The 24,169-nt window shown below is 40.0% G+C and overlaps 1 protein-coding gene across 4 annotated transcripts in view; it reads right to left on the reverse strand.

Moving 5' to 3' along the window:
• Positions 1-953: 953 nt before the first annotated feature.
• The window catches only part of VGLL4 (vestigial like family member 4), a 265,872-nt gene continuing 242,656 nt past the window's right edge, over positions 954-24,169 (reverse strand). For all 4 annotated transcript variants that reach the window (XM_029600776.1, XM_029600779.1, XM_029600777.1 and 1 more), the window contains 3 exons: positions 20,321-20,540; positions 6,019-6,142; positions 954-4,766 (listed from right to left, as the gene is read on the reverse strand). In XM_029600776.1, the coding sequence (XP_029456636.1) occupies positions 4,498-4,766; positions 6,019-6,142; positions 20,321-20,540 (613 nt within the window). In that variant the 3' untranslated portion in view covers positions 954-4,497. The remainder of the gene's footprint in view (positions 4,767-6,018; positions 6,143-20,320; positions 20,541-24,169) is intronic.

The following is a 24,169-nucleotide window of genomic DNA, read 5'->3' on the forward strand; positions in this document are numbered from 1 at the left end:
AAAGAAGAGCAAGAAGCTAAAGAAAAAACAAAACATCATGATAAGGTACAGAAATACTCCAAACTAACATGCAGAATATTGACAAATTAAGAACAGGTAAGAATACTTATCAGATATTTTCAGATCCTTTCACCAGATGGCTCAAGTCTTATATTCATGAGCATGTGGTTCTTGCAGCAAATAAAGCCATGGGTCTTATTCAATTAATATATTTTTTTTTGATGGGCACATTATGGGAAAAGGCCCTCTTTGAGTATCAGGTAAATAATGCATGTCACTGTTTATAGGTGCCTACATGTATATAACAGATGATCACAGTATCTCTCCTATCCAGTCAGCCCAGTTATGTCCAAACTGATAAAGAGACCTCCCAGCTGCCATTCACAGAGTGCGACAGACTGCAAGATCTCTCTTTCTCCACGGCAGATTTTCTTTGAATTCTCACGCTGACCACCACCATCCTGGGTAGTAGAACATACAAGATCCCCCACTTATAGAGGTGTCTAGAGTTACATACCAACTGCTGCAGTTTCACTTGGCCCTTTGTCTCCCATGCGTAAGCAAAATAGAAGGCAGAAAAACCCAAAACTATCCAACCTGATTTAGAGAGACACACACACATTGGCTGTGAAAGTTTGAACTGTCTCTAACTGCTTGTTTTGCCTGCTCCCAACCACTACTGCAAACACACACAGGTGTTTTAAAACAGGGAATTGATATTTCAATACTGTATTCTCTTTCAGAAAATAAAAAAAGGCTAGTTTTGTGACTGCATAGGAGACACTACTTGGAAAATATTGCTCAAAGTGAGATTTAAGACCATTAAAGCAGTGTAGGCTTTCTCGGACTGCTCTCCAAGGCCAGGTTAAAGTGGATGCTGTTCAGAAGTAACCATCTTTTTCCATCATGTTTTTTTCCTTACATAGGACAAAGAAATTGACAAAATCTTGTGGTTTAAGAGCACTTTATTGTTCTTTAAGGCTACTTTTAAGTACAAAAAAAAAAGAGATGGCCTGCCAAACCTTTTTTTCTCCAGGTGAAACGAGGCCACAAAAGAATGGTATATTACAGATTTACAAACATGGAAAACATTTAAAACAGCACTGTAGATCACTTTACTCTGTGAAGAAACTTCACTGTTCTTTATAAATGGGTTTTTGTTCTTTTCCATTGAAATGCTTGTTACCCTTCCCTCCCCACTCCAGGCTTTCATGAAACATTTGAGCACTTTCATGGCAACCATTTTATTTTTTTAATTGTATTACTGGACATGTGGTAATGGCCAAGTCCTATAAAAGCAGTTTATATACCTTTTTAAAACAGGACTGTTTGAAGACCTTATCGCTCTGTACCATGAGACCACGGTTAGGCAGCTGCAGTGGCATTACGGGGACACCACTTTGCCTCCTCCTGTGTGAACCATCCTGCTAGTTAGGAACACCCACAACTACAGGAGTCAAAAGCTTAGAGCAATCTCAAACTGGTATGCCAGACAGCTCTACGCCTCTATGGCTGCTTGTTTTTCTTTAAGGAGCACAGAGCTATTAGGCTTTCAAGCAGTACTACATGAAGAGGTGCGTGTGTTTGTGTATAGATATAGACATATACATACACACCTGTTTTAGAAGAGTTGAGCATCACACAATGCTACATGAAAATATTACTGCCTTAATTTACCCATCTCAGACAAGTAAACGGGAATTTGTGTTTACACAGAAATGTAGTCAGGAGTCAAATTTCTTCAGAGTTCATCTACAGTATTAGTATTTTACTGTTACAACGCTCAGTAGCCTGTAGCAATAACACACTAGTGGCTATTAATGCTAATGCAGTGTTCTCATAGAATAACTGTGTTCCTGCACTTTTACTGTATTACAGACGAATCTACAACAAAAAAAAGATCAACTTTTTTCTCAAAAAAAAAAAAAAGAATGATTACAATAAAAGAAAAGGGAAAAATTAAATAGCTACACATCATTAACAAATTAATTGTTCCTCAAAAAAATACCTACAAATTTCTCTGTACACTCTTTACGCACAGCGTAACGATGGTCTTAAAGTTACTTCTATAAAAAAATGTTATTTTAATGATTTTCCTACAGAGAGTATGGTACTGCATGCCAAAGCACAGACATGTTGACTACCCAGTAAAAAGGTAGTGAAATGTGTGAAACTTGGTGGGTGGGATGGGAGAATTGTGTTACTTATTTAATTTTTGTTCAGTACAGCAAAAGCTCCATTATCCTACATGCATAGGAAACAGTCCATGCCTGGTTATCTGACAACACCCTGCTTCCGGCAGTAGCCTGCAGGGAGCAGGAGGAGAGGGGGTGATGCTGGAGCAGACTGAGCAGAGCAGAGAAAAGCTACTCTGCTCTTTAATCCAACCTTGCCCCTCCTATCCCTTGCAGGGAACAAGAGGAGAGGGGAAGATGCAGGAGTGGACAGAGCAGAGCAAAGCAAAGCTACCGTACTCCTTATTGCTGTTTACAGTAGCATTCTGCTGAAACCTTGGCAGCAGTAAAAGCTAAAAATAAAATAGCCCTGCTGCTAGATACCAGTTAGTTGAGTTTTCTGTTGGGTGTCAGATAATGGGGCTTTTATTATAGCTGCCTACTACTGCAAAACACCCACTGATCTGATCTTTTTCTTTCTACCCTGCACCTTTTTCCAAATTAAAATTGCTAAACAAAAAGAGATAAGAACAAAAGCCACAATGGACCCAATACTGTAGTGCAGTCCACAATACATCACGTCTTGCCATCTTCCAATTAGTAATAATAATGATTTCCTATCTTGAACCAGTCTTGCCAAATAACGAGGGACCTTTGTTTTCAATTTTATTTTTCCTGGGAATTTCAATGTTATGAAAGAAAAAAAAAATCAGTGGAAAAATGACTTTCACACCAATTTTTCTAGTTGGTTAAAGCAGTCATTTTTCCACTGAATTTTGTTATAAAACATTGAAACTCCCAGGAAAAATAAAATATAAACACAAACAAAGGCTCCTACAAATAACCCAGCAGAAAGAACCCTATTTATACTGGGGTGTTGGAATGTATGGGTGTTGCGCATGCATTTTTTAAGGACAAGGTATAGGACAAGAAGCTCTTTCGTACTAAACACAACTGATTCGTATGCCTGCTTCTTATCTAATTTCTAGTTAGTAGCTATTAATATAGCAAATGATAATATATGCATTCATACCTGTCTAAAGTATTTTAGTGGAGGAATGTAAGCTTCTCTTGGCACAGGGTTATGAGTAAGTTTATAAAAAAAAAAAAAAAAAAGATCATAGTACATAAACTTGCAACAATCTGGTGTTCAGCCAAGATATTGACAGGTAGTACTTTCTTTACCTCATTAGTCTCGATATACAGAGACTGAGTTTTAGGAAGCAAATTCCTATTAAAGCAGGGCAGTGGTGCAACAGTAAATGGTTATTCAGTCATGCACAAAGCTATAGCATCCTACACCACGCATTATTGTAATAAACTGCTTCATTTGATGCCTGTCCGGAGGCTGCCCTCTGTCGCTGGCTGCTACTAAAGTGAATATCAGATACAAATAGAGTACAACTGTACCAGCAGTACGTATATCTAGGACTGATATTGACAAAAATAAACTAATTCCAAGGAGAAGCTAATAAGTATTATGTTCCTTATTGTCTATACATTAATAGATACCAGCTATTTTCTTTTTTCAATAAAACATGCATCTTTAAGCACTATTGACCCCCTTCCAACCTCTGCTCTATCCTAACAAACTGCAGCGTGTAGAAAAATGAAAATGCCCGTGGTCTGAAAATTATGCAGTCTAATTGCAAGCATCAAGCACCTGAAATCTAGAGAGAAAGACCTATAACCTGTATGAGACTTCCCCTTCCAAAGCTGTTTTTACCTTTTTAAACTGATAGAAATGTCATTCTTTAAAACCCCCCTTTTTTTCAGCAGTTTGCTCTCAGAATATTTAGCATCTTGCATAAAGTCGCCAGGCAACTTTAATTCTCTCCCAATAGTGCAAATCAGACATGACAGTTCTTTTCAAGTATATACATCCAAAATTACTCGATTAAAAAAAAAAAAAAAAAAAAAAAAAGCAATGGAAGCAAACCACACAAATTCTAGTCTCAAGAAGCTAGGAAAGCAAAAAGCATTTTGGGTCAACCAACTGTAGCAATGGCTTTCTGTGATTAAGTGAGCGTTTCTACTGTTTGACAAGGGGGCGGCAGATTTGCATCAGAGGTTTCTTTGGTATCTGAAACAGGAAGTTAAGATGCTACATTACAACCAATAAGAAATAGTTCCTGCTATCTTGTTTAAAGGCACCCTTTAACAAGTGCCAGGCAAGGACACCAAAAAAGTGTGCTGTTCTGAAAAACTACTCTCCCTCCAACACTATTTTTTTTTTAAGCACTGTTCAAAGCTCAGTCAAACCATGCAAATTCAATTCTTTACTGACGGAGGCTTTCCTGAGCCTCACTTTTCTTTTCTTTTTTTAGGAGACTACAGAAGGGGAGTGATTATGATTGACCATGTGGGAGGAAGGAGAGGTTTGACCCCTTCTGGAGGCAGACTCAGGACTGCTGGACACTCCATCCTTTGCTGCTTTGATCTGAAGCCATGTATCCCCAAGTGCCTTAGCAAAGTGGTCATCGACTGATCCAGTGATGGACACAGAGTTTGTCACGGGCTCTGGCTCCTTATAATTCTTGCCAAGACTTCTGCGAAAATGCTCTTCCACGACTGGATCACACGCAGTGGAACCTAAATGGTAAGAGAGAAACAGGAAAATAACTTCAAAAGAAAAGTGATTTTGTTTTCCTTAAAATGTGTCCTTTATGTTCTTAAGGTGGGTAATTTTAATACAATCTTCACTAGTTAAACTTATTTTCAAAGCAAACCTATGCACATAAATTGATCAGAAATAATGCACACAAATTGACCCATACAAAGTTACACCTGCTCTTTGCAGGGAGGACATAATTTGTAAGTTTAATTTAGGCACCTTTTTTAAAAAATAAAAAGTATATATGTAGATTCCAACACCACTTGAAATGCATGTTTATGTGCATAATAGTATTCATGAAATCAAGATACTCAAACACCAGGAAAGTTTATAACAAGCCATTCAAGCACAGAAACGGCTTTGAATATTACCCCCTTAATGTCAAAGCCTACTGTGCACCCAAGCAAGAAACATGAATTACAGAGAGCAATTTGCCAGTAAACTGGACTGGAATTCCTTCTCTTCAGTTGCTGGGCTCATTCACTTTGTACCCAGCAGTAGACACAATGATACCTGCACTCCATGCAATCAAGAGTCATTTATTTTTCCCAGAATACCTTCATTTAGAAAGGAATGATTAAAATAATGAATGCATTATCCCTCAATATACACTGTTTAGACATCTGCCAACTGTTTACCCAACAAAAATGATTTACTTAAAGCATTCTGAGTAATCAGTTTAGCAACAGGCACATGTGGCAATATATTATACAGATATAAAAAGAAAAGCTGCCCCCCCCCCCCAAAAAAAAAAAATGGAGATGGAGCAAATTCAGACCGTAGTGTGCTATAAATTTGCACAAAATAAACTGAATTACGAAAGTATTCCTTAGCATTTACAAAGTAGCATATGAAGCATAGAAACATGTGGCCCATCTAGTCTGTCCATCCGTCCAATTTTGTTAGCTTTACAATTCCCATTACTCCCGCTGAGATCCCCTGTATTTATCACATGCTTCTTTCTTCCCCACCCAGGTAATGCTATAGCCCCTTTCTGAGTCCTGCCAAGTAACCTGGAGCAATTCCCTGGAAAACTAGAGAGCAACCTGGTACAGGACCACAGAAAGTCCTGGCATGGATGAAGGAAAACAGCTTCTAAATTTCATAGTTTGAGTTTCATGTTTTAGTAGAAAAGTTATATTCCTCCTACCCCCAACTTGTAGCATTAATTGCCCATTGGTGGTTGCTGAAATGATGCGTTAAAATAAGAAATGGAATAATTACACTTACTGCTAGATGGCCTTCTATAAGTGGCTGGCATGGCTGAAACACAGCCACTGTGCGCAACAGGGCAGTGAGAGAGGTTACAGTTGCGATTGCTTGCAGAGGCACAAGTAATTACTGATGGACGGTTCTGCAAGGAAAAGTCAGAATCCGGTATGGACAAAACCAAAATACAAAGAAACCACTGCTCCAGTGGAGCAATTCCCTGGAGAACTAGAGAGCAACCTGGTACAGGTTGCTCTCTAGTTCTAAAAGCAACTAGCAATCACATTTTATGAAGCTATTAGACACAAAAACTGGAATCCTACTACATTCTTAGGGACCTTCACTTTCAGTGTTTGTTATAGCATTAAAATTCCCATGAAAAATAACAATCAAATCTGTGGAAAAATGACTTTTCCACTTATTTTTTACTTAAATCATTTTTCCACAAATTTTTTTTTTGTTATAACATTGAAATTCCATGGGAAAATAAAATAAAAACTGAAAACCAAAGTCCCTATTAATTTTGCATTTGAAATTTTAGCTAAACGCAAAAAAGGTAGTTCCATAAATATGTCATTTCATTCACACAATGGCTTAAGTGCTACCCAGAAAATGAAGCAAGATTTCTACATCTGTATAAACTACACATGCACTAAAGGCTGCCCTCTGTCGAAACTTGGCCCTCTCTGGCTCTAAAAGAGGCAGGCAGAGCTCCGGAGTCTCAATGCGTGGATGAGACGATGGTGCAAGGAAGAGGGATTCAGTTTTGTTAGGAACCGGGGAACCTTTTGGGGAAGGGGGAGTCTCTTCCGAAGGGATGGGTTCCACCTTAACCAGGGTGGAACCAGACTGCTGGCGCTAACATTTAAAAAGGAGATAGAGCAGCTTTTAAACTAGAACAAAGGGGAAAACTGACAGTCGCTCAGCGGTGCATGGTTCGGAGAGAGGTATCTTCAAAGGACACTAATGATGCATTAGAATTAGGGCATCCCGACAGTGAAGTTCCAATAATTAGAAAAATAGTCCAAGTGTCTGTAACTAAAAACTCACCTGAGCTAAAAAATTCTAAATTATCCCTATCAATTAAAAAGCAGAATGAAAATACAAACAAAAAACAAACTTTGAAATGTTTGTATGCTAATGCCAGAAGTCTAAGTAGTAAGATGGGAGAATAAGAATGTATAGCAGTGAATGATGACATAGACTTAATTGGCATCTCAGAGACATGGTGGAAAGAGGATAACCAATGGGACAGTGCTATACCGGGGTACAAATTATATCACAATGACAGAGAGCAGCACCCGGGAGGAGGTGTGGCGCTTTATGTCCAGGATGGCATTAGACTAAATACAAAATTGAATCTTTATGGGTAGAAATCCCTTGTGTGTTGGGGAAGACTATAGTGATAGGAGTATACTACCGTCCACCTGGTCAAGATGGTGAGACGGACAGTGAAATGCTAAGAGAAATTAGGGAAGCTAACCAAATTGGTAGTGCAGTAATAATGGGAGACTTCAATTACCCCAATATAGACTGGGTAAATGTATCATTGGGACACTCTAGAGAGATAACGTTCCTGGATGGAATAAATGACAGCTTTATGGAGCAATTGGTTCAGAAACCAACGAGAGAGGGAGCAATTTTAGATCTAATTCTCAGTGGAGCACAGGACTTGGTGAGAGAGGTAACAGTGGTGGGGCCGCTTGGCAATAGTGATCATAATATGATAAAATTTGATTTAATGACTGGAAGAGGAACAGTGTGCAAATCCAAGGCTCTCGTGCTAAACTTTCAAAAGGGAAACTGATAAAATGAGAAAATTGTTAGAAAAAAACTGAAAGGAGCAGCTACAAAAGTAAAAAATGTCCAAGAGGCGTGGTCATTGTTAAAAAATACCATTCTAGAAGAACAGTCCAGATGTATTCCACACATTAAGAAAGGTGGAAAGAAGGCAAAGCGATTACTGGCATGGTTTAAATGGGAGGTGAAAGAAGCTATTTTAGCCAAAAGATCTTCATTCAAAAATTGGAAGAAGGATCCAACAGAAGAAAATAGGATAAAGCATAAACATTGGCAAGTTAAATGTAAGACATTGATAAGACAGGCTAAGAGAGAATTTGAAAAGAAGTTGGCTGTAGAGGCAAAAACTCACAGTAAAAACTTTTTTAAATATATCCGAAGCAGAAAGCCTGTGAGGGAGTCAGTTGGACCGTTAGATGATCGAGGGGTTAAAGGGGCACTTAGAGAAGATAAGGCCATCACAGAAAGATTAAATGATTTCTTTGCTTTGGTGTTTAATGAAGAGGATGTTGGGGAGGTACCCGTAATGGAGAAGGTTTTCATGGGTAATGATTCAGATGGACCGAATCAAATCACGGTGAACCTAGAAGATGTGATAGACCTGATTGACAAACTGAAGAGTAGTAAATCACCTGGACCGGATGGTATACACCCCAGAGTTCTGAAGGAACTAAAAAATGAAATTTCAGACCTATTAGTAAAAATTTGTAACCTATCATTAAAATCATCCATTGTACCTGAAGACTGGAGGATAGCAAATTTAACCCCAATATTTAAAAAGGGCTCCAAGGGTGATCCGGGAAACTACAGACCGGTTAGCCTGACTTCAGTGCCAGGAAAAATAGTGGAAAGTGTTCTAAACATCAAAATCACAGAACATATAGAAAGACATGGTTTAATGGAACAAAGTCAGCATGGCTTTACCCAAGGCAAGTCTTGCCTCACAAATCTGCTTCACTTTTTTGAAGGAGTAAATAAACATGTGGATAAAGGTGAACCGGTAGAAGTAGTATATTTGGATTTTCAGAAGGCATTTGACAAAGTTCCTCATGAGAGACTTCTAGGAAAAGTAAAAAGTCATGGGATAGGTGGAGATGTCCTTTCGTGGACTGCAAACTGGCTAAAAGACAGGAAACCGAGAGTAGGATTAAATGGACAATTTTCTCAGTGGAAGGGAGTGGACAGTGGAGTGCCTCAGGGATCTGTATTGGGACCCTTACTTTTCAATATATTTATAAATGATCTGGAAAGAAATATGACAAGTGAAATAATCAAATTTGCAGATGACACAAAATTGTTCAGAGTAGTTAAATCACAAGCAGATTGTGATAAATTGCAGGAAGACCTTGTGAGACTGGAAAATTGGGCATCCAAATGGCAGATGAAATTTAATGTGGATAAGTGCAAGGTGATGCATATAGGGAAAAATAACCCATGCTATAATTACACAATGTTGGGTTCCATATTAGGTGCTACAACCCAAGAAAGAGATCTAGACGTCATAGTGGATAACACATTAAAATCGTCAGTTCAGTGTGCTGCAGCAGTCAAAAAAGCAAACAGAATGTTGGGAATTATTAGAAAGGGAATGGTGAATAAAACGGAAAATGTCATAATGCCTCTGTATCGCTCCATGTTGAGACCGCACCTTGAATACTGTGTACAATTCTGGTCGCCGCATCTCAAAAAAGATATAATTGCGATGGAGAAAGTACAGAGAAGGGCTACCAAAATGATAAGGGGAATGGAACAGCTCCCCTTTGAGGAAAGACTAAAGAAGTTAGGACTTTTCAGCTGGGAGAAGAGACAGCTGAAGGGGGATATGATAGAGATGTTTAAAATCATGAGAGGTCTAGCATGGGTAGATGTAATTGGTTATTTACATCTTTGTGCGAGGGGCCTGGGGAGCCCCGACAGAGTCCGGCGGAGGTCTTACCTCCGCCGGACTCCAGCACTGTCCCCCTCGCACATCCTCCTCTGTCGGGGCTCCCCAGGCCCAATCGGAGCTAGAGCCCGCTCGCTTACACCGCGAGCCGTGCAGAGGAGGCAACAACAAAGATAAAAAAAGAAAAAGAAAAACAAAACCGAAAGGAACCCGCTCCGACTGTAGAGCAGCGCGCACACGGTGAGTCAGCCGCGCCCCCTGAGAGGCACTAGGCCAATCAGAGGGCGGCAAACAGGACTTTAAATTGCGGCGACTCCCTCCGGCGGCCCTCTTACCTCCGCCGGACTCCAGCACTGTCCCCCTCGCACATCCTCCTCTGTCGGGGCTCCCCAGGCCCAATCGGGGCTAGAGCCCGCTCGCTTACACCGCGAGCCGTGGAGAGGAGGCAACAACAAAGATAAAAAAAGAAAAAGAAAAACAAAACCGAAAGGAACCCGCTCCGACTGTAGAGCAGCGCGCACACGGTGAGTCAGCCGCGCCCCCTGAGAGGCACTAGGCCAATCAGAGGGCGGCAAACAGGACTTTAAATTGCGGCGACTACCTCCGGCGTCGCGCGTCGGGCGTCGCGCGTCCGAAGGAGCGCGTTCTAAGGGGCCTGCCCCTTAGCGCGCCCCTTGGAGCGTCCCAGAGCCAGGACCCTTTACCCGTTTCCCTTCCAAACGGGGACTATTTACACCTCCACCTCTGGATCCCTTTAGAATACTATAAAGTCAAGAAAACACCTCCAAAGGCAACGGACACACTACAGCCTACGTATTAGAATACCAAGCATTTTGCACTCTTAACCCTAGCTATCTCGGATTTCCTTATCTAGCAATCTGCACTGCAGCCTCCAGCACGCACGCATCCTTTCAGCATCTAGCAACCACTCATCCAATTCTTCTTCCAGCAGCCACTCATCCAGCAGCCACTCATCAAGCAGCCACTCATCCAATTCTTCTTCCAGCAGCCACTCATCCAGCAGCCACTCATCAAGCAGCCACTCATCCAATTCTTCTTCCAGCAGCCACTCATCCAGCAGCCACTCATCAAGCAACCACTCATCAAGCAACCACTCATCCAATTCTTCATCCAGCAGCCACTCATCCAGCAGCCACTCATCCAATTCTTCTTCCAGCAGCCACTCATCCAGCAGCCACTCATCCAATTCTTCTTCCAGCAGCCACTCATCCAGCAGCCACTCATCCAATTCTTCTTCCAGCAGCCACTCATCCAGCATCCTCTCATCCAGCAGCCACTCATCCAGCAGCCACTCATCCAATTCTTCTTCCAGCATCCTTTCATCCAGCAGCCACTCATCCAATTCTTCTTCCAGCAGCCACTCATCCAGCAGCCACTCATCAAGCAACCACTCATCCAATTCTTCATCCAGCAGCCACTCATCCAGCAGCCACTCATCCAATTCTTCTTCCAGCAGCCACTCATCCAGCAGCCACTCATCAAGCAACCACTCATCCAATTCTTCATCCAGCAGCCACTCATCCAGCAGCCACTCATCCAATTCTTCTTCCAGCAGCCACTCATCCAGCAGCCACTCATCCAATTCTTCTTCCAGCAGCCACTCATCCAGCAGCCACTCATCCAATTCTTCTTCCAGCAGCCACTCATCCAGCATCCTCTCATCCAGCAGCCACTCATCCAATTCTTCTTCCAGCTTCCTTTCATCCAGCAGCCACTCATCCAATTCTTCTTCCAGCAGCCACTCATCCAGCATCCTCTCATCCAGCAGCCACTCATCAAATCCCTCTCTACTATTAAACCAATTCTACTACTCTAATAGCTCTCAAACCATCATCAAACCCCACACATCTCTCCAGAAAGCAAGTCTTATTACGCTTCATTAAAAAAAAAAAAAAAACAAAAAAAAAAAACAAACTAACCTCACCAGCTACAATCTGAACACTATTCACATGGGCCTCCCAATTCCAATCCTCCATCACAGGACCTATCTCACAGGAAAACATTCCTTGATCTCACGCCCACCCACTTACAAATCCCTTATCCCCATCATGATTTCCCCATTTACCCAAACTTTAGGCTTAGCTCTTTTCTCTCTGATACTATTCAACGCTCAATCTCTCTCCAAGAAAACACTAATACTTAATGACATTCTCCTGGACAATAATCCCGACCTCTGCGCTATCACGGAAACATGGCTTAAACAAACGGATACAGCACTAATAAACCAACTTCCAATTCAAAGCTACGATATTTTCTCCATTCCCAGAAAGAAAAAAAGGGGAGGAGGTATCCTCCTAGCAGCCAAAAAAAATCTAAAAATTACCCAATTCCCAATTAGTTCACCCTCAAAAATTGAAACAGGACTATTCAAATCAGACCATCTGCAAATTCTTCTAATCTACGCCCCCCCAGGCCTGCTGGAATCCAATGCATCACCCATACTAGAATTAATAGCAACTCACTTAAATCTGGATCGTCCAACCATAATACTGGGCGATTTTAACTTACATGTCGACGACCCCATTCGCTCTACCAATTGCGAAGCTTTCCTAACCGCCATGTCGGCATTAGGCTTCAAACAAATCATAAACAAACCTACCCATAGAGCAGGCCACACCCTGGACCTTATATTTGTTAACTCAAACATATCACACTCAACGCCACCTACATGCCAACCAGTCCCCTGGTCAGACCATACTTTAATATCTTCTGCCTTTTCGTTGGAACAAACAAGCAAAAAATGCGTCCCACCTCCAGAATTTATATACAGGAAATCCTGCACATCAGAGGAATTACACAATCATCTGGTCCCAGAACTCCCACTAATAGACATCACCTCAGCCAACGCAGCCCTTCACTCTTGGAACAAGATAACAGAAACAGCAGCAAACAAACTCTGTCCACTGGCAACAAAAAAACTCAAACAGAACACTTCCAAAAAACAACCTTGGTTTAACGAAGAACTTCAAAAACGCAAACACACACTCAGACAGAAGGAAAGCAAATGGCGGAAATCACCAACACCAACCTCCCTCTCCGCTTACAAACTCGCTCTACACCAATACAAAAACGCCACATTAAAAACTAAAAGGGACTTCTTTGCACAGAAGATCCACCACATTATTTCGATTCCAAAGCCCTATTTGCTTATGTATCTAACTTAACACAAACCATTACTCCTGACATCCCAGCAAACCTAGCACAAGAAAAAGCTGAGGAACTGGCCCTCTACTTTAGCAATAAAATCTCCAACCTGATAACACAGCTGAGACCCAATACTTCAGATCCATCAAACCTATACTTACATCACAACAAAGACACTTCTCTATAATCCTTCGAACTATTCTCAATATCAGAGATACTCGCTGCATTGAAGAAAATGAAACCCTCATCACACCCATCAGACTACATCCCATCCAAACTTCTCCTGCTAATACCAGACACCATCTCTACCGCTCTGACAGACATCATTAACTGTTCACTAGCACAAGGAATCTATCCTGACGACCTGAAAATTGCATCCATCAAACCGCTCTTAAAAAAACCCAACTTAAACTCCAATGATCCCACCAATTTCCGTCCTATATCAAATCTCCCGTTCATAGCCAAGGTAATGGAAAAATTGGTTAACTCCAGACTATCAGACTACCTCGAAGAACATAAAATTCTGTTCCCGACCCAATATGGTTTCAGGAAATCCTTAAGTACAGAATCACTACTAATCTCCCTGACTGACTACCTTATCATGGGCCTGGATAAAGGTCAAGCATACTTGCTAATCTTCCTGGACCTCTCAGCTGCCTTTGATACGGTTAACCACTCCATCTTACTAATTCAACTAGCAAATATTGGAATAACAGGAACAGCTCTATCATGGTTCAAATCGTACTTAGGAAACAGAAAATACAAAGTTAAACTACACAACAAAGAATCTCAGCACTATGCTTCCTCTTCAGGAGTTCCGCAGGGCTCCTCCCTCTCACCAACGCTCTTTAATATCTACCTGCTCCCTCTTTGCCAACTTCTAAACAAATTAAACCTTAAACACTATCTATATGCAGATGACGTCCAGATAGTCATCCCCATCAAAGAATCCTATTCTAAAACTCTTGAATTCTGGGAATCTTGTCTTCAAAAAATTGATGGACTCCTCTCCAACCTAAATCTAATACTAAACTCTTCAAAAAGCGAACTCCTCCTAATTTCCACCGAAAACAGTAATACAGACACAAATCCTCCACCGAATTTACAAACCCCACAAGTAAGAAACCTAGGAGCTATCTTTGATAATAAGCTAAACCTTAAATCATTCATAAATCAAACCACTAAGGACTGTTTCTATAAACTCCAAGTCTTAAAAAGAATAAGACCACTGTTTCACTTTCAAGACTATAGATCAATTCTTCAATCAATAATATTCGCGAAACTAGATTACTGCAACTCCTTACTATTAGGTCTTCCCTCTTCTCACACTAAACCCCTTCAGATGGTTCAAAACACGGCTGCAAGAATATTAACAAACTCCCGGAGAAGAGATCACATATCACCAATTCTCAAAGACTTACATTGGCTGCCAATTCACTACAGAATTATTTATAAGTCCATTACCATTATTTACAAAACCATACATCAACACTCTCAGCTCAACCTTCAAATTCCTCTCAAAATATTTACTTCAAATAGACCAATCAGAGAGTCCTACAAAGAATCCTTACAAATACCACATTCCAAAACTATGCGACACATAACAGCCAGAGACAGGGCTTTCTCCACCGCAGGACCGTCACTGTGGAACTCCATCCCACCAGATTTGCGACAGGAACCCTGCCTCCCCACTTTCAGGAAAAGACTCAAAACATGGCTTTTTATGAAAGCATTTCCTAACCTAAACTGAACCTTAATCAGTCTTTGACTAATCACTCTGACTTTACCTTAACATAGAAATTAACTCCACAGCATTAGGGCAATTCGTTATTACCTCAAATGCATTGATATGCATATATGTATCATATGTATCTAGTTAAAAACCCCAGCTTCTTTTCTCTGTTCCAAGTTATTACTACCCTGTTTTATTGTAACTGCAACCCTTAACTTTCACTTGTATATTGTTATTTACTACTACCTTTTTTAATTTTTGTTATTTATTGTTATTTATGACCTCTTGTTACCTCTTCACTTGTTAATTGTAAACCGACATGATGCGATACTCATCGCGAATGCCGGTATAGAAAAACTTAAAATAAATAATAAATAAATAAATAAATTTACTCTTTCGGATAGTAGAAAGACTAGGGGGCACTCCATGAAGTTAGCATGGGGCACATTTAAAACTAATCGGAGAAAGTTCTTTTTTACTCAACGCACAATTAAACTCTGGAATTTGTTGCCAGAGGATGTGGTTAGTGCAGTTAGTATAGCTGCGTTTAAAAAAGGATTGGATAAGTTCTTGGAGGAGAAGTCCATTACCTGCTATTAAGTTCACGTAGAGAATAGCCACTGCCATTAGCAATGGTAACATGGAATAGACTTAGTTTTTGGGTACTTGCCAGGTTCTTATGGCCTGGATTGGCCACTGTTGGAAACAGGATGCTGGGCTTGATGGACCCTTGGTCTGACCCAGTATGGCATTTTCTTATGTTCTTAACAAGGAAGTCTGGAACCAGATAGCATAGATCTGGGACTTTCAAAAGGGGGTCCCCTTCAGGGGTGAGTGCTTGGTCTGTGGCTGTGCAATTTTTATCAGTGTTCTATAGGAATAAATAAGTAGCAAAACTTCCATTTTGTTTTACAGACTACACCCAGCTATCACACTGAAAATACATTATGAAACATTTTATAGAAGAAAATAATTATTCTAGGGGCAAATGGGCAGAGAAGTGGCAGATGAGGTTTAATATAAGCAAGTGCAGAGAAAATGCACTTAGGGACAAGAATAAGCAGGTGCAACATATTCTGACTGAAAGCAGTATTTAACACATTAACTGGAGAAAAATCTGGGTAAATTAACTGATCCACTAAGAGTGAAGGTACAAAGCCTTGGCAAAGCCTGAAGCAGGTTTATGTCTATCAAATGTAACATGGAAGAATGAAATAACTATCTTCTATTATACAAGGCCTCCGTCAACTCACCTTTAGAGCATAGAGGTCAAGTATAAACATCCATCCTCAAAAATTATATGAAAATGTTAGAAAAAAATGTAAATGCTAAGCTAATTAAGGGAATATAAGAGTTTATATTTGTTGAATGGCATCTAAAGTGGGGCTATTTTCCCTTAAGGAAAAAATAATGGAAGGTGAATTTAATTACACTGTACCAATAGATAAATGAAGCTTGCAAGGATATCAACTGTGAATTCTTTATCTAGAACAACAACAAAATGGAGTATTATCAATTTCAAGGGAAGGAATTCCCTACTCAAAGAGGGATCAAATTATGGAATTTTTACCAGTGGAGAAATTCATGGCTACAATACTAAATGATTTCAAAAGAAAATTAGACAAGATTTTGCAGGAAAAAGAAATGAGCAAGTATAATGCTGCAGTTGGACTTTACAGAAGTGTTGATTTGAGGACTTAAGCTAATTGTCATGCTTGACTTTTTCACTGTGTTATAGGAAATGGTTGATATGGCAGAGGTCACGTGATGTGGTGAGCCGGGGAAGACACACTTCTCAAGGCTCAAGCTGTCCTCCCTTCAAATCAGCAGCTTCATTGCTCTTAAATGGTCTGGAAGCACAACATAATCAAAAAGGTAAGCATGTACATGTCTATAGACCAATTTATGTAAAAATTGCCTAACATTATACCCATTAAAGGGGCAAAAAAAGACAGAGAAAAAAAAAATTGGTGGGGTAGAAGGGAAAAATTGCTGCTGCAGCAGGAAATTCGGCTAATACAGGCCCCTCTAAGGAAATTATTATAGAGCTGACAAAAGTGGTGGTATCATCTCTAAATGAGAAGTTGTCCTCCATTTCTGACCAAATAACTGATTTAAAAACGACCATCACGGAGTTCAGCTCTAGAATGGATAACGGAGGGCAGGATTGTAGTGGTAGAGGACAAGCTGGTATCGCATAAAAATAAAATATGTAAGCTTGAGGAACAATTACATTTACAATAAGGGAAAATTGATGAGTTAGAAAAACGATCATGAAGGAATAACATAAGAATAATTGGCTACCGGAGGATGTAGCTGAAGCCAAGCTGAAAAAAGTTTGGAGAAATGGATACTGGAGGCTCTAAATATCTCGGAGTTGCGGCAAGAACTAAAAATCGAGCGAACGCATGCCTTGGCAGTAGGCGAGAGAGAGAGTCCAGGCCACGAATAACGCTGGCGAAGCTGCTTAATTTTGCTCACAAACAAATGGTGATGAAAACATTTAGAAAAGGAAAAGAATTGAAATATCAGGATACTTCAATACAGTTATTTCAAGATTACTCTCTTCTTGTCTCAGCAAATCACCAGGAGTTCAATCCGATATCTGCATCTCTCATGCAGCAGCAAATTAAGTTTACCTTACAATATCCTGTGAAGCTCAGGGTATGGTATGAAAGGAAATCTCAATTATTTGAAGTAGTGGAGAAAGCTCACCAACAAGTTGTAAGTACTTTAATTTAACAGGAAAGCTGCAAATAAACATTACTTCTGAAGTTTGTGAATTGTTGTATGCTACTGTAATAAAGTGCGATACCTTTGGACAATGACCCCCAAAGTTAGTTTAATAGGTAAACAAACCATTTTGAGTCATTGGCTGATGGACACCAGTCCTCCCATAAGGTTATGGAAATCCAAAATGTTTAAGCTATTAACTTTTGAATATTTGACAGCAAGAACTCAAACAGAAAAAAAAATAGAAGTTAGTCTTGCCAAATTTCCAACATTATTTCTGCATTGACATCAGAAATTAGAAATTCCGTCTATAGCTTATAACCTGGAATGGGAAACACAGATCTTTGTAGTTCTATATCTTATGTCTAGGTTTTATTTATGTATTTCATACTTGTTTTACATGAAATATTTGTAATGTATAAAACGTATGCTCTTACTCTTGTTGGCTGCTCTCCAAATGGGATATAGTTTGTGAGATCTCTGATACACTATGAAAAGGTGAACTTGTCAGGCAATTAGGATTTCTTGAGGGTGCTTGCAATGTTATGGATCCACACTTTGATGCTTGCTGCTTAATCGGCATTGTAGGAAGTGGGGGAGGGGTGGAGGAAGAGGGATAAAGGGAAAAGGGGGAAAATATTTGTTTCTAGCTATATTTATTTGTATGGTCATTAAGATTGGCCAAATGTGTGGTGTTATATTTCCTGTACACTATAAACCCAATAAATAAAGATTGACAAAAAAAAAAAAAAATAAATAAATATATATATATATATATATATATTGGTGGGTGGGTTTCTCTTTCACATTTCTCTGAATTATTATGCAGAGAAAGCTTAACTTTTAGGTAATTAGAAGATGGATTAGAGGGACATTTACTCCTCTTTACATTTAGTTTTTATGGTCTACCTTTCCACTTTAAATACAGTGCATTCAAAAAGCATTCCGCCCCTTCACTTTTTCATTTTGTTATGTTATAGCCTTATTCTAAATGGATAATTTGCAATTTTTCCCCTCCTCAATCTACACACAATACCCCATATTAACAAAGCAAAATCAAGTTTGTGGAAATTAATAAAAAAAACTGAAATATTTCATTTATGTACTCTAAGTATTCAGACCCTTTACTCAATACTTTGTTGAGGCAGCGATTACAGCCTCAAGTCTTCTTGGGTGTGATGCTACAATCTTGGCACACCTGAATTTGGGTATTTTCTCCCATTCTTCTCTGCACATCATCTCAAGCTCTATCAGGTTGGATGGGGAGCATTGGATGCACAGCTGTTTTCAGGTCTCTCCAGAGATGTTCAACCGGGTTCAAATCCAGGCTCTGCTGGGCCATTCAAGGACATTCACAGACTTGCCCCAAAGCCACTCCTGTGCTGTCTTGGCTGTGTGCTTAGGATCATTGCTCTAGTGGAATGTGAATCGTAGCTTCAGACTGAGTTCCAGAGCCCTCTGGATCAGGTTTTCATCAAGGACATTTCTGTACTTTGCTCCAATCATCTTTCCCTTGATCCTGACTAATCTTCCAGGTCCTGCAGCTGAAAAACATCTCCATTGCAATATGCTGCCACCACAGGAATGGTTTTTGTTAGGTAATGAACAGTGCCTGGTTTTCTCCAGACATGACGCTTGGCATTCAGGCCAAAAAGAAATCAATCTTGGTTTCATCAAACCAGAGAATCTTGTTTCTCATGCTCTGAGAGTCATTTAAGTGCCTTTTGGCAAACTCCAAGCAGGCTGTCATTTGCCTTTTACTAAAGAGTGGCTTCTGTCTGGCCACTCTACCATAAAGGTCTGATTGGTGGAATGCTGCAGAGATGGTTGTCCTTCTGGAAGGTTCTCCCATCTCCAGAGCGGAACTCTGGAGTTCTGTCAGAATGACCATTGGGTTCTTGGTCACTTCCCTGACCAAGCCCTTCTCCCCCGATTAGTCAGTTTGGGCTGGCAGCCAGCTCTAGGAAGAGTCATGGTGGTTCCAAACTTCTTCCATTTAAGAATGATGGAAATGACTGTGTCATTCAGGACCTTCAATGCTACAGCAATTTTATTGTACCCTTCCCTAGATCTGTGTCTCGACACAATCCTGTCCCGGAGGTCTACAGACAATTCCTTTGACTTCATGGCTTTGATTTTGCTCTGACATGCACTGTCAACTGTGAGAACGTATATAGACAGGTGTGTGCCTTTCCAATTCATCTCCAATCAATTGAATTTGTCACAGGTGGACTCTAATCATGTTGGAGACGCATCTCAAGGATGATCAATGGAAACAGGATGCACCTGAGCTCAACTTTGAATGTCATAACACAGAGTCTGAATACTTATGTAAGTGTGATATTTCAGTTTTGGGTTTTTTTGGGGGTTTTTTTATTAATTTGCACAAATTTCTACAAACCTGATTTTGTTTTTATGGAGTATTGTGTGTAGACTGAGGAGGGAAAAATGCATATTATCCATTTTAGAATAAAGCTGTAAACGTAACAAAATGTGGAAAAAGTCAAGGGGTCTGAATACCTTTTGAATGCACTGTACGTACTATGTAATCAGAATTACACTGATTTCTGTTTCCTTGTGATTTCTGGATTAATGAGGCACAAGAACACTAATTTTAAAATCAAAGCTAAAAATAAACAGTGAACTGGTCAATTGAACAACAAAGGAAACATGGACACAAAATATCAAAATACTGGATTTTGCATCAGCATTTACAAAAACTGTTATGGAGAATAACGGTTTACACAGGAGGATTTTTCTAGCTGCTGCTAGATTGGTGGAGATAAATTCATTTTGTCCATGTACAAAACAAAAGTAGAGGTACAGTCAGAATCAGTATACTACTGATCCAATATCTTGTCCCACATGACACAAAATCCATGCTGAAAGTTAACCACAAGTTTGATACTAAGCCAATAAGAATTCAATTAAGACATAGTTTTTAAATTTACTGTATTTTCTTTAACATTTTTCATTGTTTTCTCTTAAGTTATGAGAAGTCAACAAACCTGCTGCCTTTCCACTGAAGCTAATGGTGTGATGCCGACTGTTCTGGTTGCATCCATGCTGTTTTTGGTCAGTGCTAGAGGTTGATCCATGGTCCGGCTTGGGATAGAGGAATAGATGTGATTGACGTGAAGGCTCACAGTTGGCGCTACAGCCCTTTCTATTGGACTGCGGCTTCTGTCTCTGAGTTCCTTTCGGTAATCCCCATTAGCAGTTTTATTTCTGTGGAAAATAAAATATACAACTGTACTGATATATCTTTGTAAAATAAGATCATCAAAATCTGTACACCATTCACATTTCTGTATATATTGTATGGGGTGCTCGCCAGTTATCAATTTACATCAAATACTCTGCTTTATAAAAACAATTAGCAATCTCATTCCTAGCTACAGGATATACTGTACAACAGCATAGTTACTACTAATCATCATCATATTTTCTGTAGGATGACAATGTCCCCAACACTGTACAGATACACATAAGAGACTGTAAACTCCATGAAGAAGGGACTATATGTTCAAGACACAAAGACAAGAGGAAAAAAGTTTCAGAAAATGTATTTATTAAAGTAAACATTGTTAACATGAATAAGGCTGCCGATTAGGAAAAGCCAGCTTTTAAGATTTAAAAGCAATCTCAAGCAATTAGAATTTTAGGTGGGACTTGAATATTTATTTTAAAAATATGTAGACTGCTTAGGCAGTGTTCAAAGCATTTAACATAAGAACAGTCATAAAAATCAACAAAAACAAGTAGTACATAAATGCTTAAACATAACTAACAAACTAAGATTACAACAGGCATTAAGTGCCAGGTTGATCGGAGGTCACCTGAAATAGAAAGGTCTTTAACAAATTCTTGAACACCTTAGTCCATGAGGTTTTCTGCAATGGCTCAGGAAATATGGCCAAAGAAGGGGGCAAAACACACCAGCTCAGGAGAAGAGTGTAGCACTATAAAAGCACCAAGTCAGGAGTTGGTGAGAGAGGAAAAGGACAGAGATAAAATCAGCTTACCCAATGAAAAGAGGTCATGGGGAAGGGCATAGGATGTAATACGAGAGAAGAAGCAATAAGAGCAAAGATAGAAAACTTCACCAATGTATTACACTGTGCAAAATAAACTGAACTCTAAGACATATTACCACACACTAATTTCAGGAAATTCAGAAAAAGGGGAGCACTAGGAGATGAAATTTTAGAACTGCAACAGCAGAAATATTTAAGAGCTATATAATTATTTCTGGAATGACAAACTAATCAACAACCGCTCATATACAAAATTGTCTGTTCACTACCATTAGCTGACATTGAGCCATATATACAAAAGGGTTTTCCCAATTTTGGGTCCATGGGACAAAAAGCTTGGTATATCTGGACTATTATGTCTTAAATAGCCTCCTATTATTCTGTATTATCAGCAACTTCACTTATTCTTTACTCTGGCTATTATGTTTTTATTTCTGAAAGCATCCATTTCCATTATGTTGTTCCTCAGGAAAGTATTTTATTTAACAAGCTTTATACCTAGCTGCATATCTCTCCTGAGAGAACATTTTCAGTGGAATATGCTTGTGTACCATGGAAGTACCAAGCTCACAGTTAAGGAAAAAAAAACTTCTGTCGTTTGGACTGGTCTATTCCATTAGTAAGCCTTTACTTGTGAGGTACTGGTGAACTTCAATTGCATAAGACAGTGGTTCTCAATCCAGTCTTCAGGACACACCTAGCCAGTCTGGATTTCAGGATATCCACAATAAATAGAGATAGATTTGCATAGAATGGAGGTAGTGCACACAAATCTCATATATATATTCATTGTGGATATCCTGAAGACTCAACTGGCTGGGTGTGTCCTGAGGACTGGATTAACAACCATGTACATAAAACATCCCTCTCCCCCCTAATTCAATGGATCCCTGGATTCCCTTAAAATATAATAGGGGTCCAACTAAAAGCTACATTGTAATGCTGTAAAGCTATGTACATTAATATTCTTTGGGCAATTTATTAGCCACACTATTGAATATACCCTGCTAACTTTAGGACAGCTCTTTGGCCCAACCAGTCAGCTAAGTCATCCAGCTAACTAAGAATATCAGGGCTAGGTGTTTAACTTAGCCAGCTAACAGCTCCTCCTAGTTATGCCCCAAGAATGCCCCTAACTTATCTGGCTAGATTCTAGCCACCTAGCTAATTATTAGCTGGCTAGAATTTAGCTGGTTAAATTAGCCTGCTACACGCTTTTGAATATGGACCTCTAAGCTCTTAGCTGCTTTCAGTTAAAGTGGTGAAATTATTAATGGAAATTAATGAATGAACCTATTTTTCCCCATAGTAAATCTAAAGGCACCTTGGATCCTTTTATTCTTAATTCTGGTAAGATATGAAACTGTAAATGGGTGTTATTTTTATCATTCATCAGGTTTAGCCTACACTAGGAATATAGAATATTAAATGGTTAAACAATATTTACATGACGAGCATGTGTGATGATAGCTCCTTATAATGAGGTTGCCTTTGGTCGGGTGATGATGAATTTATTGGGGAGGAAGTAACTAGTCTGGTGTTTCCAACAAGCGTGCCATGGATCATTGGTATGCTTTCAGATCTAGGACCTCATTTACTAAGCATTTTGCCCATAGACACAGAATGGGAGAAAAGACTTAGTAAATCGGGCCCCTTATTAGGTGAGCCACAGAAAAATGACCACTGCATGATGCTCAGATCCAGACCAGCACCTGGGCCTCTTCGCTTAGCACCTGGCAGCAAAAAGACACCAGCGGTGGCTCCTAATCAGATAGGAACTCCATTCTGAGAACATGCCTAGTTATGCATGCCTCTTCTTCCCAGCTACAGCATGAGCCCCTGAAGAGAGGCAATTAATGGACAACATGCAGAACACGGACAGCTGGGATCCACTTTGTACAGCACACAAAATGCTCACAGCACCTTCTCATCTTCCAGGTTTTCAACCCTCTCTCTCTCTCTCTTAACCCCCAGGCTGAGTAAAATGGGGAGAAGGTATGCACTGAGCACTGGATGTGACTTGGTCCGAATGTTGGGGGCAGCAGCAGTAGAGCAGCTCTGGCAGCCACATGTGGTAGCCAAGGTAACCGAGCCAGCTGCCCACACCTTAATGACTTCCCCCTTTCTCTGGCAGGAACTGATGCATTGTGACAGCTTCATGTGTATTTTGGCTCCTGCTCCTCCCCTATGTTTTAAAATTAGGAAGAGAAACTGGCGGGGCTTTCCGTGCTTCCCTAGCACTTCTTTAGGCCATGAGAGTCCCCTTCATGTCCACACTGCCTGCTCTGTGGAGGTTTGTGTGCCAACACCATTGACAACAAGGTGTGCCTTGGGCATAAGCAAGTTGGGAAACGCTGCACTAGGCTGCTAGAGATCTACCATTAGAGGAACTACTCTATTGGCTCTGCAATAGTCCTCTATTTACAGCCATAGTTGGAAACTCAAATGCAAAGATCCCTATTTGATAACTAGACTGCTAAGTACTGTAGAGATGAGTACCCACTCCTTACAAGCATTGTGAAAACAACATACAGATTACAGAGGTCTGAAATAGAACAGCAGGAAAAGGGTTAATACAGGGCTAGTCTTAAAACGTCTCAGTCAGCCTTAGCCAAGCAGCTGCCTGGACCTGAGGAAATGTTACATTAGTGTAACGCATCTGTGCAGGTGCAAAAGATTTTCACAAGACAAAACCAAAACAGCACTTGCAGTAACATTTCTTTTGTCACCTGTAATTTTCCACTGCTATAAGCGTGGTCAGTGTTCAGGCTAAACATGGATTTAGTGGGATAACAAAAAAAACATCTTAGACCAAACCAA

The sequence above is a fragment of the Rhinatrema bivittatum genome, chromosome 4 (genome assembly GCF_901001135.1).
Source record: "Rhinatrema bivittatum chromosome 4, aRhiBiv1.1, whole genome shotgun sequence".
Taxonomy (NCBI): Eukaryota; Metazoa; Chordata; class Amphibia; order Gymnophiona; family Rhinatrematidae; genus Rhinatrema; species Rhinatrema bivittatum.